Source organism: Ailuropoda melanoleuca, chromosome 3, assembly GCF_002007445.2.
Source record: "Ailuropoda melanoleuca isolate Jingjing chromosome 3, ASM200744v2, whole genome shotgun sequence".
In the NCBI taxonomy this organism is placed as follows: domain Eukaryota; kingdom Metazoa; phylum Chordata; class Mammalia; order Carnivora; family Ursidae; genus Ailuropoda; species Ailuropoda melanoleuca.
The window spans coordinates 136464062-136478638 of NC_048220.1; the positions used below are offsets into that span (position 1 = coordinate 136464062).

The 14577-nt window shown below is 41.0% G+C and overlaps 1 protein-coding gene across 1 annotated transcript in view; it reads left to right on the forward strand.

The window, feature by feature from the left end:
• Positions 1 to 14577, forward strand: part of DNAH5 (dynein axonemal heavy chain 5) — a 278502-nt gene that overhangs the window by 132368 nt on the left and 131557 nt on the right. Inside the window, exons 30-35 of the mRNA XM_034657084.1 lie at positions 1754 to 1907; positions 3658 to 3821; positions 6871 to 7027; positions 10619 to 10831; positions 11569 to 11793; positions 13391 to 13563. Of these exons, the coding sequence (XP_034512975.1) occupies positions 1754 to 1907; positions 3658 to 3821; positions 6871 to 7027; positions 10619 to 10831; positions 11569 to 11793; positions 13391 to 13563 (1086 nt within the window). The remainder of the gene's footprint in view (positions 1 to 1753; positions 1908 to 3657; positions 3822 to 6870; positions 7028 to 10618; positions 10832 to 11568; positions 11794 to 13390; positions 13564 to 14577) is intronic.

The following is a 14577-nucleotide window of genomic DNA, read 5'->3' on the forward strand; positions in this document are numbered from 1 at the left end:
TGCTCTCTCTCTTTGTCAATAAATAAATAAAATCTTTAAAAAAATTATCTATGTTAGGGATTGGTCAACTATCCTTACCAATGACATTGAATCCACAGATAAGAGCTGTGCGAGGAACACATAGTCAACACAAGTTTATTGAACAGCTACTATGTGCCCTGTGCTCTTCTAGGTGCTATGGGTAAAAGAGTGAATAAAACGAAGACCTCCATTGCTATGGAACTGCATTCTAGTGAAAAGCATAAATTAAAAAAAAAAAACCCAGAAAGATGTGGAATATTAAAACAGTCTGTTTAACAAGACTATGGGAATGAAAATTTTATTCACAAATATGACTAACATACAAGAAGACTTCAAGTCCATAGTCTGTTAGAATAGAGGGATCAGTGAGGGAGAACAGTGTAATCATTTAGGATTTTGTCTGCAAGTAACGGAAGCACCACATACAACACTGCTTGCATCAGACTGAAGTTTGTGTGTCTCTCACATGAAAGAATCTCCAGGGTTGATGAGAAGCTCCACCTCCTCATCGGGGACCCAAGCTTTGTCTGGCTCACTTTTCTGTCTTTTCCAGGTGTGGCCCTTCTCTTCCATAATTCCCCTTCTTTCCAGTGCTGCCGCTTCTCATCCAGGAGAGTGGTTCTCAGCCTTGGCTATATGCTGGACACACCTCGGGAACTTACATCCCACTGCCTGGGCCACATCTCAGGCTGGTTGAATCAGAGTCTCTTGGAGGTGGGACCCAGGCAGGCATGAGTAGTTTTTAAGGTCTGCTGGATGATCCCAGAGTACGGCCAAGGTTGAGACCTGCTGATGTGGAACTTCGTCCTGGGACTGCACATTGCTGCAGAGGAAGCTGGGAAATTCAGTAGTGTAACTGGGCAGCTCTGTGTCCAGGGGGAAAAGGGGTTCTCTATCCAAAGAGAAGGATAAAAGACATTGCAAGACCACTATCGGTTTCTGTCTCAAGAAAAAAAAAAGGGAAATAGGTTAACTGTGGGAGAGACTGAAAAATGGCTTTCAGAGTGTACCTGCACAGTTGTGTAAACCCTAACACAGCCACACTCGCACACACACACAAACATGAGTGAGTAGACATGAGTGAATGGGAAGTTGGAAAGAGACCCAGAAAAGGAAAGGCTAGAGAGATCGCAGGGATTGTCATATTTGAACATTGAATTAGTTGTTGAACATATTTGAACATTGAATTACAGGGACAATCTGTAATTCTCCATGTTATATGAAAAGCCAGAGAGAGTCTCTGGAATAGGCACAGATGGTCAGCAGAAAGGATAGTATTCTCTTGGCTGTAGCAACAATGACTCAAAATTTATTACTCTAGAAGTTGGGTAGAGTCAAGTCTCACGCCTGATCTGCTCCTCAGAAGACACACCTTCTCCCACCGGCCTGTGCTCTGGATCAAAAAAGAACAAGTTAAACAATGTTCAATAAATAGTGATGAATTTGTGACTTGGTAGCATTATTTTAAAAACCAGCAACAGGGAGTGCCTGGCTGGCTCAATGGGAAGAGAATGTGACTCTTGATCTCAGGGCTGTGAGTTCAAGCCCCACGTTGGGTCTAGAGATGACTTAAATAAATAAAACTTAAAAAAAAAAAAAGCCAGCAACATAATCAAAGTCCTAAAGAAATAGGTAAGAATTAGGATACAAAATCTTTTAGTTTGAAAACAATACCAATGAAAAGAAAACACCAAAAAACCCCCTCAAATACTGAATGTATTTTTCATTTTAGGTACAATATGCCATTCAAGGCCCAGATTCAAAAGTGGGTGCAGTGCCTTTCCAACTCAACAGACATCATTGAGAACTGGATGATGGTGCAGAACTTGTGGATTTACCTAGAAGCTGTCTTTGTGGGAGGAGATATTGCTAAGCAGCTGCCCAAGGTTTGAGAATTTCCCTTAGGATTTCATCAGGGTTTTGACTTAGAGAATTATCTAATAACTAATAATTCCTTTAAAAATGCAATAATATTTCAACTCTATTGAGCCACACCCTACCCAGTCTTTTTTTGTTGCCATTGAACTATTTTTCAAAGAGTAATTGTGGAGAAGAAGGGACGTGAATGCTAGAGAACTGTGCCATTTTGTAGGAAGCGGAGGGTTAAGAAAACAGAGGACGAATGCATGCATAATTGATGCACTTCTGGTAATTTGAAGGTAGAATTCGAACAGTGTAGAATTATGGAGTTATCTCGACAATGCAAGGATAATTTGTTCTGCTACTACTGACAGTTTGAAACAACCCACGCTGTACAATATACCCAATTATATCTGCACTGGAAACCCGGGGGGTGGAAACAGGCAGAATAATCTCCAGAACATTAAAAGGCCCTTTTCTTGAGATTGTGGAGCATGTTTCTCTCATCAAATTTAATCATCTCATGGGAAAGATGGAGTGTAGTATTTTGAAATTTTTATAAAAAAACATTTTTACCAAATCTCAAGGATTCTTATTCAATTACCTTAAATTGTTTGCAAAATTACAATGTTTCAACGATATGCTTGAGTCTTAGAAGCATGATGATGTGGAGTGTTCTCTTTGCTCAGGCTTCCTACCTTTCCCCATGATGAGTTCTCAATTGCATTGTAGAGGACAGATCTGTTAGTCCATGTATTTTTCACCTACCAGTGAAATATATCCACACACTGAAATTCTAAGTATTTATATTGGCTTTTATATTTGGGCATGTGTTTCTTCTTGCCAGGTGGAGGAGAATCTCAAATTGGACCTAAGAGTGGAAACTTTTCACATACAATATTGAAGGAGCTGGGTGGGGTGTCTTGCTCTCATGTTTGATGGTACCTGCTTATTGGTAAACTATAGAAAGTTTTTTGGAAGAAAACAAAAATTATTTCTACTCTCTCAAAGTAATCTGTGCATTTTCCATTTTTTTCTTGAAAAGAAATCTATGTTTAAAAATTTTACAATGTTAGGGTTATACTATAATTTTGTATCTTATTTTTATTCATTTATTTTAAAGATTTATTTATTTGAAAGAGAGAGAGAGAGAGTATGCAGGTCAGGAGAGGCACAGCACAGGGAGTCTTTTTTTTTTAAGTCTATTTATTTGAGGGACAGAGAGCATGGGGTCAGAGGCAGTGGGAGAGGAAGAGGGAGAAGCAGACTTCCCACTGAGCAGGGAGCCTGATATGGGGCTCAATCCCAGGACCCTGAAGTCATGACCTGAGCTGAAACCAAGAGTCAGATGCTTAGCCAACTGTGCCACCCGGGCACCCCATAATTTTGTATCTTATTTTTAAATGTTTGCTTTGTTTTCGAGATATGCAAACAATTCAGTGCTCAGAGTAGAAAACTTGAAAAACACAAAATTCATTTTATTTAGAGATAACTGTCAAAAACCGTTGGGAGTGTTCTTCCCTTCCAAGCTGTCTTATATTGTATTTTCATTTCTGTATCTGTCTTCTTTTAGTTAACATAATGCGGGTACCTTCTTTAAGAGAGGGGGCGGGATGGAGAAGGAGAATTGAAATAGAACACATGTGACATTTCAGGCATGTATAGTTGGGGTATCCAGACTGGTCAGAAATCTGTCCTCAGGGGAAGGTGTGTGAGATGCTCTGTCCTTGAGATCACAGATGTGTCCAAGTGTGCGTTGTCACCTCATTCTTGTAGGAAGCCAAGCGCTTTTCCAATATCGATAAATCTTGGGTGAAGATTATGACTCGGGCTCATGAAATGCCAAATGTGGTTCAGTGTTGTGTTGGAGATGAGACCATGGGGCAGCTGTTACCACACTTGCTGGACCAGTTGGAAATGTGCCAGAAATCCCTCACTGGGTAAGTTAACTGGCCCTGCAAAACCTCCCTTAGCATCCTAGAGAGGAACAGGACCCGAGGGACTAGACAGCATTAGGCATATTGATTTTCTTTTGCTAAAACTTAGTTCACGTCTGATGTTGTTGCACAGATAAAACTGGTAGCTTGGTGCCTCACATCCTTGGCAAGCCCTTGCTGGATTTGTCCTGCTGTTGGAATAATAGGACTTAGGGCTTCTTCCATCACTGGAACCAGATCTTGTAAACATTCTCATACAGCCCCTGCTTTTTAAAATTAATACACCTAACTTTTCTGATTTCCTTCTTGGATAAACATCCGAAGAGGCAAAATATTTCATTACATGCAACCAAGAACAATATGAACAATGTAATGTACACACGTAGTCAAGATTATATAGAAATGAGAGCTTCATATATCTATCAGTGTACACACACACACACACTCGCACACACGTGTATATGGAGGCTGGGTGAATTCCAAGAGTAACAGATATTTTTCTTTTCCTTTGGCTAGTCAGGAATCATGTGAGCAGAAATATGTTAAATAGTAATATTGTAAAAACAGTTAACTACACATGCTTTCATTTATAATTTATTTTTATTGAAGTATAATTGACATGCAAAATTATATTAGTTTCAAGTATACAACAAAACCACTTGCAAGCAAATCTTCCAAAATAAATTTTTAGAAAAATAGACTCCCAGTTATGAATGACTTGATATGCTTCATAAAATTGTGGAATGAAGTCAAGTGACTGTTGAAGGATATTTGACAAAAGAAGGAATTTTCTTTTCAAATGGTTGATGACGTGGCATTCTTTTTAACCATCATGATCAGCACGGCCAGCTGTGTTGCAGCACCTCTGAGGGTTCTTGGATGGGGACCTGGCTTGACGGCCGTGCAGTCTACCACCAGAGTCAGGCCAGAGGGAAAGAGGAAAAGGATTAGAAAGGTTCCATGCTCTCAGGGCTCTTCATGTTGGAAAGACTGAGGGGCACAGATCACTAGGACATCATGCAGGACTCAGTCGCCCCTGAGAAACTTGCTGAGGAATCGTATCATTGGTCTACTTCCAAGTTGAGTTTGTTACTTTTCTTCACTTCCTCCCCTCCCACCCGCCACTGTAGACACACCCTCATGCATACAAACACACTCCTTTTTTTCTTTTTTCTTTTTCATTCTTTTTTATCATGCTCTACTCTGTCACTTGGCATTTCGGCATTCTTTTGTAACTCCTCAGAGGAAAAAATCTACTCTGAAATTATTCACAGTTTTTACTGAGCTTTTCATGGCTTTTGATTCTGTTCCCGAGAGGTTATGGGCCAAAGTATATAGTCCTGGTATAAACACTGGAGTATAAATGTTTACACAAAAGAACATTCTTCCCAGCCAGTGAAGATCTGCATCAATAGGAAGGGACTTCTGACAGGTCAGGAAGAAATTGTCTTGTCTACTTTATCACAGAGGTTTGGTCGTCATGTTCCACATGCCTCCTTTCATCCTTGTCTCACTGGATAGACAACGTTACCTGGTTCCTCAACAGAATCAGACTAGGTTACTATGAAGGGGGCAGTAAGTAAGGGGGAAGAATTGATAAGAATTTTTTATGCTTACCAATAAGAAGAAAGAATAGGGAATTCCCTATTCTCAATAAAGAGTAAATATAAGCTTCTATGAATAAGATGGACTGGGGTATTTAAAATAAAATGGCCTATTTAGAGTAAGGAAAGTAAAAAGCCAAAACAAACAACATAAAAAACTCTGAGCATAGAAGTAAGACTTTAGGAAAATGAGCAGCCTTATCCTGCCCCCTCTCTGAGGCGAGACTTTGTGCTTTTTTTCACATGCCCAAAGTGAATAAATCCAAATTGCTGAAATGATCATTTGTAGAGTGTATTTTACTGAGTATTTCATGAGCGTTGAGGAGGAAGATTACATCACATGCAGAAACCTTGTCCATTTCTGTCACTTTAGAGTCACCTCACTTCCACAGTCTACCTTTCTGTCTCCTTCCTTTCTTTGCCTCTTTCAGCCTCTGAGAAAAGTCCTCTCTTTTGTCTTAAGGAATTTGGCTCTTGCCCTCATGCTGGGCCTCCCACTCAGTGACACACAGGTCTAGCATTTGACCAGGTATGGGGGGCCAAGGGTTCCCCACGTGTGGCCTCAAGGGAGCCAGCTGGCTCAGCTTCTGGTCTACCCCGTCCTTAGTAAAAACTCTACCTTCCTATGAAGAGAAACTGCCTCTATGCAATAAGAATATTTCCCCCATGATTTTACACAGGAATGAAACAATAATACACATGACAAGGAAGGAATAGAAATTAAAAAAAAAAGGACAAGTGAAAGGGATTTCTGGTAAGATTTCAAAAAGAAATTACAATGAAAACTGCAATAATTATATTGAAATATGCAAGGAAATGAAGTTACAGAGGTATTGATATGAAAATAACAAAAAAAATATATCCATAACATAAGGGGTCACCATAAAATAAAGCAAATGTAGAAACGAAAGCACAGTTGAAAGCAGGGCCGTGACAGGAGCATTCCCTGGGTTTCAGTAGATCCGGGAGCAGGGAGCAGTGCCAGAGCCCCTTCCACAGTGTATTCAGAGCTGGATTTTGCTTCTGCTTCAGTGATGGATTCATTGCCCTCTTTAAGAGACAATCCCAAGAATGAGATGCAGCCTTTCGCTGACACAGCACCGTGCTTGCAGACAAACCTCAACCCCCCCAAACTCCGTGTGTAATTGCTCCTGCTCCCCACCAAGAAAGTACACGATTTTCCAGACGCAGTCAAGTGTATACCTTACACTTGTCAGAAATGAAGAAATCCTTCTATCAATCCTGGAAAAAAAAATTTTTTGTTTCTCATCAGAATATGGAACGCTACTTGGCAAGATGAGGAATCAAACAAAACCAAGACGTTGACAGTATGTGGGAAAATTAGATTGTCTCAAGATCTTTCCACCTTTTCCCATCCAGATGAATTTATTTCCAGAAAAGCCTGCTTTGTGTATTTATACAGTTTCTCTGTGCCTCTCCCCACGTAGATACTTGGAGAAAAAACGACTGTGCTTCCCTCGGTTTTTCTTCGTCTCCGACCCTGCGCTTTTGGAGATCCTGGGACAGGCATCGGACACACACACTATACAAGCCCATTTGCTGAATGTGTTTGACAATATCAAAACCGTCAAGTTCCATGAAAAGGTTTGCCTACTTCTAATTGCTGGCCAGCACTTGCCATCTCTTAAATCTCCACTGTCTTTACAAAATAGCTCCCTGGGGTGTACAAAGGGTGGCTTCCCTGTCCCTTCGCACTCAGCCAGTGATTAAAAACGAACTTCCAGGCCCCATTTGCCTTCAGAATTGTGTGATTTCTTAATCTCCAAAGTGTAAATTTGAGTAACAGCTAGTTTAAATATGGTTAGAAATGCACCACTGTGTGTCGCATTCATGGTTTTGCATGCCAAGCTAGCTGTTTAGAAATTCGACAAAACAAAGAAACCAATTGTTCAGAAAATAATGCCTTCACTAAACAGAATTACCTCAGTGACTGGATTGTTTTAATCAGCTTTCAGAAGTTTTTGGCATGGTCATCGTCCCCGTTTCTCATCATGCTTGATGGAAACCTTTTTTTTTTTTTAAAAAACACTTCCAAGAAGTTTCTAGAATCACAGGGTTGTGGGGAACCCAAGAAAAGCCATTCAGTGAGAGGATGACGCCATTTGCCTGGCTGCCAGGAGATAGTGCCTGATCCATCCCTTTACCCGCAATTCCCTGAGAAAGTGACCCTTCTAGTTGGACAGTGTGTTCCCTCGTCCCCTGGGGCTTCCTGTAAACCCTTGGTGCCATTCATTTGTTCATCCTAGCATGCGGTTGGCACTTGCTGAACAACCTCCGTGGGCCGGATGGTGTGCATAACATGGGAATACACAGGCCTCAGGGAACTGTGCTCAGGTGGGGTCTATCTAGAGTACAGTCGCTGCAGTGGGGGGCCTGTTGCATCACAAGCAATCAAAAGCCAGTCATGTAAGTCCATGCCTCTGGGTATGTGCCAGGAAGGGTGCTTGTCCTGGGGTTCCAAGGAAGAATTTGTCAAAATCAATGCTGAAGTCGTTTTTATGCAGTGCAACATTCATCAGAAATTTGGCAATTTAACAGTTAATAATTATTGATTTGCTGTGCTTGTGTTATGCGCAGAAAGCATGGGGATGCTGTCAGGGGAGCCTTCACCTGATGTCAGGGGTGTAAGGGAAGGCTTCCTACAGAGAACATGGTGCTTGAACTGATGTTTTGAAGTGAAACATACCCAAGCAGGTGGGGAAGTAAACATGTCCCGTTCAGAAGAAAGGGCAGGCACAAGGGTCTGAAGGTGTGAGCAACCGGGGTGTCGGACGTGTGGGCGTGTGAGGGATTGTATTGGTTTGCTAGGGTTGCTCTGGATTGACAACAGAAATGTATTCTTTCACAGTTCTGCAGGCTAGAAGTCTGACCTAAGGTGTCAGTGGGATTGGTTCCTACTGGAGGCTCGGAAGGAGAAATTATTTCATGCTTCTCTCCTAGGTTCTGGTGGCACTTGGCAACCCTGGATGTTCCTTCGCTTAGGCACGTGTCACGTTGTTGTTTTGTCCGAACATGATGTTTTTCTTGTGTGTCTGTGTCTCAATTCCCTTCTACTTGTAAAAACACCAGTTATCGGATTAGGTAGGGTCCACCTTCATCTTAACTTGATGACATCTATAAAGACCCTATTTCCAAATAAGGTCCCATTCACTGGTGCTTTGGACTTCAACATATATTTTGGCGGTACACTTTTTTTTTTTTTTTAAAGATTTTATTTATTTATTCGACAGAGATAGAGACAGCCAGCGAGAGAGGGAACACAAGCAGGGGGAGTGGGAGAGGAAGAAGCAGGCTCACAGCGGAAGAGCCTGATGTGGGGCTCGATCCCACAACGCCGGGATCACGCCCTGAGCCGAAGGCAGACGCTTAACCGCCGTGCCACCCAGGCGCCCCTGGCGGTACACTTTTTAACCCATAACTTGCAGTGATGAGCAAGGGGAAAAGGGGGAGAAGGAGTCATGGACCAGATTCCAAAAGGCCAAGGGCATCACACTACGGAATTCCACTTCGTCCTGAACATAACAGAAGGCACTGGAGGTTTTTACACAGGGAAGTGACCTGATGTGTGTTTCAGAAAGATGTTCTGGCTCAGTGTCAGAGGGAGACTAGAAGGGGAGGGGCAGGGAAACCAGTGTCAGAAGTGATTGCACAAGAAGGGTGGAAAAGGCTGAGCTGCTACAACAAAGCCTTGACCAAGGGAGTGGGTAGAGAGGCAGGGAGGACAGTATGGTCTTAGTGGTTTAAAATCATTGTTTCTTGTAGATCTCCTGGATGTGTGCATTGAAAGAAGTACCGAATTATGCAGGCATTTCTCATTGATGCTTTGCTCAAATCTTTTTGCACTAGGACTTGAAGCTCTGAAGGGAAGCTTCTCACTGTCTCATTGTACAGTGAGGACAAATTAAACTTTCTCATTTTTAGCCACTGTTCATAGCAATCATTTCTTAAAACAAATAGCATTGCTTTTTTTTTTGTCATTTGTTTCCACAACCAGGGACAGATCCTGTTTTAGTGGGTCCCAGCTCTTATAAAATGATAAATACAAATTTATATTGAGGAGTTGGAAACGGACCATGTGTGACAGGCTGTGGAACTTCAGTCCTATGAGCTTCTTGGTAGGCCACGTCTGTCTACAACTAGGGAGGGTTCATTAATATAGTCCTAAATTAGAGCTCAAGGGAACAGTATTCCACTTACCAAAGAACAATAATGACAACAAACATTTGTATTTACTCAGTAGTTTGCTTTATTTGGTTTACTTGTCATGACCAGCCTGTGAACTGGGTGGGGAAGCAGGACAGACATTTTTTTTTTTTAAAGATTTTATTTATTTATTGGACAGAGAGAGAGAGACAGCCAGCGAGAGAGGGAACACAAGCAGGAGAAGTGGGAGAGGAAGAAGCAGGCTCCCAGCGGAGGAGCCTGATGTGGGGCTCGATCCCAGGACTCTGGGATCACGTCCTGAGCTGAAGGCAGACGCTTAATGACTGAGCCACCCAGGTGCCCCAGGATGGGCATGGTTTTTAATGAATTAGTTATAAGCAGAACATTTAGTCTCCGAGATGTGTCCCTCACCATCGCGTGGTCAACGAATGGCAGAGCACCATTTGAGCCTGTATTTTAGTAAATAGGATGCTATTCCCATGAGACCATACTGCATGGAAACTGGGGTGAGAGGACCAGACGAGGAGCTGGGTTTGAATCAGAAGTTATGCACCACCAGGAGCTCTCATAAGGAGCACACCATTTACTACAGAATTGGACTTACCTGGTAAGGTGTTTGCATTGATCATATTGACCTGGACATTGCCAATGTCGTCTTGGTAATAAGCTTGTGGTGTGGATGACAGGCTCTTACGGTGTTGCATTTCATTTGGGGAAACTAGACGTTTTTTGATCATTAGCTTTGTACTGAGTAGTTCTCTTAGAAAACAAGCTTTCCCCTCTCAGGTATAGACTATATGGAATTGATTTAGTATTCCCTTTTAGATTTCATGGGTAACTTCTTTTTGTTGGTTTGAAATTGATTTTATATCATCTTTTGCCTTTTATTTTATAATCTGTAGCTTAACTTCCTTTGGGAAGGATAACATTGACAAGAGGGCAGCAGAGGAATTCATTCTTTATGTGAATGTAGCTGGGTGGTTTTTTTGTTTTTTTTGGCTTCTACCATAGATCTATGATCGTATTCTGTCAATCTCCTCTCGAGAGGGCGAGACTGTTGAATTGGATAAGCCTGTGATGGCAGAGGGTAATGTGGAAGTTTGGCTTAATTCTCTCCTGGAGGAGTCTCAGTCCTCCTTGCATCTTGTGATTCGCCAGGCAGCTGCAAATATTCAAGAAACAGGTTTCCAGCTGATTGAATTTCTTTCTTCCTTCCCCGCTCAGGTCAGTGTATTGAAATTGGAAAGTATTTTTTATGGAATAGTCATTTTAGATCTCATACATTGTCTGTTGTAAGCTACACAACTGGCTGTAATTTAAGACTGGACCAGAATTAAGATTTTCATAAGAATTTCTTAATATACATAAGCTTAAAGGTTTCAGCTGCAGATTATTTATATATATAAATATATATATAGTCTTACATATGTTATATATATATGTTTTCTTTATATTTTTTTAACTTAAAAGGTTTTTTCCTACTGAATCTCTTTAATAAATAAATCATAAAAAAGTACTGCACGTATGCTTCGCCAGAAAGACAAGAAATGTATTTTAGCATTAGAATGCAGAAAATGATGTTTTCTTAGACATTATGATCAATAAAGATTTTGTGAGTATCTACCATGTGTAAACCTTGTGTTAGTTCAAGGAGAACAGGTTTAAGACATATTCTTTCCCTTCCGGTAACTTAAAGTCTATATAGCAAGGAAATATGACTTTAACAGTAAATGATTTAAAGTTATAAGGAAAAAATTGTGGATGCATCATGAGGCTGTATGTAATTGCCAGGTGAACAGTATGAATAGAATTTCCATAGGTTTCCAAACAATGAATCAAGTTGATGTAATCAAGGATGGCCTTACATTTGCATATTAATCACCATTATTCTCGTATTGTAATTTCTGTTTAAATATATTAATATGCTGTATACACTTATAAAGCTTTTTTGTTTCCATAAGGTTGGATTATTGGGAATTCAAATGATATGGACACGGGATTCAGAAGAAGCCCTCAGAAATGCCAAATTTGATAAAAAAATCATGCAGAAAACCAATCAGTCTTTTCTGGAGCTATTGAACACATTGATAGGCATCACAACAAAGGATCTGAGTTCCATGGAACGAGTCAAATATGAGACTTTGATTACTATTCATGTGCACCAAAGGGATATCTTTGATGACCTGGTAAAAACGTTATAAATGCTGTGTTATATACAGAAAAGCAAATACTAGGTTCTATCTCTGTTTACCCACTGGAATTGGTTTGAGTGAATTCAAAGAAAAGGTTAGACTCAGGCAAAGGGTCATCTTCATGATGAGACATTGTCAGATTTTCTTTTTCGGTCTTTAACCGAAATTTCGGTGCCATGTCGATGATCTCTGCTAAGGTGTTATTGAGCAATTCGAGTCTATTTTTTTTTTTTAAGATTTTATTTATATATGTGACAGAGAGACAGCCGGCGAGAGAGGGAACACAGCAGGGGAGTGGGAGAGGAAGAAGCAGGCTCCCAGCGGAGGAGCCCAATGTGGGACTCGATCCCGGAATGCAGGGATCATGCCCTGAGCCGAAGGCAGACGCTTAATGACTGCGCCACCCAGGCGCCCCTCGAGTCTATTTTTAAAATTATTTATGTGATCATTGTTAACACTAAACTTACAGGTAGCATCCTAAAAAGCTTTCATTTGTCTTGTGCTCCTGTTAGTTAGTAGTTGAGGATTACCAATTTCTTGTTGTAGAGAAATAAGTAACATCGCTAGTAGAGTTGCTTTGTGCTTCCTTTAAGGCTTTTGATAAATCCTATCTTTAACAAATTTTGCTACCTTATATGTCATTGATTGCCAGTGGCCTTTCCTGGTATGGTTGGTGACATTCAGGTGTCATGCAGATTTTTGCCTTTAAAGAGAGGACATAGTGGCAAACAGAGTTTAGTAGCCATAGAAAACAGGAAGTATAAAAAGAAATGAAATTTGTCCTCTACTCTAAAATAGAACATTAGATGAAAGGCCAGAAGCTCTTATTTTCATAATAATTTGCTAAATCATGTCTCACCCCATTATGTAAAAAAGATCGTAAAAGATTGGTTCTGATATACTGGGAGGAAGTTCTTTCAAGCTGCTGTGGTCTAATCTCCTCTCTTAATAGTTAAGCACACCATTTGCCTCTCTGAGAAATAAAGAGTTCGAGGTAATTTTAGATTTATTATTTGTCAAAGAAAAATGATTAAAAGGGCTTAAAATTTTGGTTAAAAAATTCAGGCAAAAGCATTGTGGGACAATAACCTGCCATTTGGATGTCAGACATTTTGGCCTGCTGCAAATCCTAGGAAAAACAATGAATGGATTAAAAAAAAACAAACCCAACAGTGTATTTTGTCATAATCATAAGAGATGCCTTTTTCCCAGTGAGATTGTTAGATTCTGTCTTTGTATGCCAGGACATGTTTTTTGTAGATTGTACTTTTTATGGTTAGGGCTGTGGTATGGGCATTGAAGGGTGCAATGAGAGAAACGAATCCCTTACTATTAAAATATGGCCTGCTATTTCAATTCGTGGGCGCAATTAGGGATTTCTCTTGAATTTTTCTATTCCCAAATCTTTGAAAGTGTCCTTTCTGCTGATCGGTAAATGAATGGGTTGCACGGTGATGCAGTTGACATCTCCGAACCAGTTGGGTTGTCTCTGAGTTCCATTTGCATCCCATTATGATCTACATGAATGGTAGTGTGCATATTTAATACGTGGTTCTCATCTCAGCTTTAACGTATATCTTTTGCATTTCAGTGTCACATGCATATCAAGAGCCCTACAGACTTTGAGTGGCTGAAACAGTGCAGATTTTATTTTAACGAAGATTCTGACAAGATGATGATCCACATCACAGATGTGGCTTTCATATACCAGAACGAATTTTTAGGCTGCACTGACAGGCTTGTCATAACTCCACTCACAGACAGGTGATGGAAGGGTTCTGTGATTCCACAACCTCTCTCCCTCTGCTCCCTCCGCCCCCTCCCTGACATTTTTATTCTCTCGAGTTACTCAGGGGATTTCTGCTTCATGTCTCTTTAGGGTTTAGAGGCTCTTTTATACCAAAGTCTTTGGAATTTGGTATTTTTAGCTTTACACATGGGTCTTTGCTAAGGATTTAGATTTGTGACCAAAATGCTTTGTTTCCTTTGCTTTCAGTCTTCGAGAGGCTAAGTTTAAATGACCTCAGTGGATATCAAATGGGCAAGAAAAGGAGTTAATTGCCATGTGTCCATAGGTGGAAATCACAGTTGGCCTCGGGGGCTGCTTTGGGGACGGTGGCACCTGCTGTTGTTAGCAACAGTTAAGATGTTTTTTTAGAAGGAAAGAAATTGAGTATCAATCCAGGTGAAAAGTGATGGGGAGGACGGTGGCCTGGACACGGGGAGCACTCGGTTGTCTTCTGCCTCTCATGCAAAAACTGTGCTAGCCAGAGGCGCCTCACAGCTTCCCCAGCCTCAGTTTCTTCATCTGTCAGATGAAACAGGCTGTCTCGAAGAGTCCTTCCATGGCTCAGGGTCTGTAATTTCCATAGTCCCTTTTGAACTTCAGGGCATCCACTAATTGTGCATACGCTTTGCCCCAGGAGGCCCCGAATACCTGTTTTGGACAAAATGGCTGAAGGCTAAAATCAGTATTTGGTCTAAGTAGAAGCTGAAGCTGGATATCATTCATTTTCAGGAAGTGAAAGTCTGGGCTATTAGATTAAAAATATTATCAGACAAAACAGAAATTTGTCATAATAACCCTGTTGCTTCCCATGCTGCTCGATTGCTCGAATGTTCCTTCTGCTCGTTTGTGATGCTAAATGCAATGCTGACTTTCGGGGCGCCTGGGTGGCACAGCGGTTAAGTGTCTGCCTTTGGCTCAGGCGTGATCCCGGCGTTATGGGATCAAGCCCCACATCAGGCTCTTCTGCTATGAGCCTGCTTCTTCCTCTC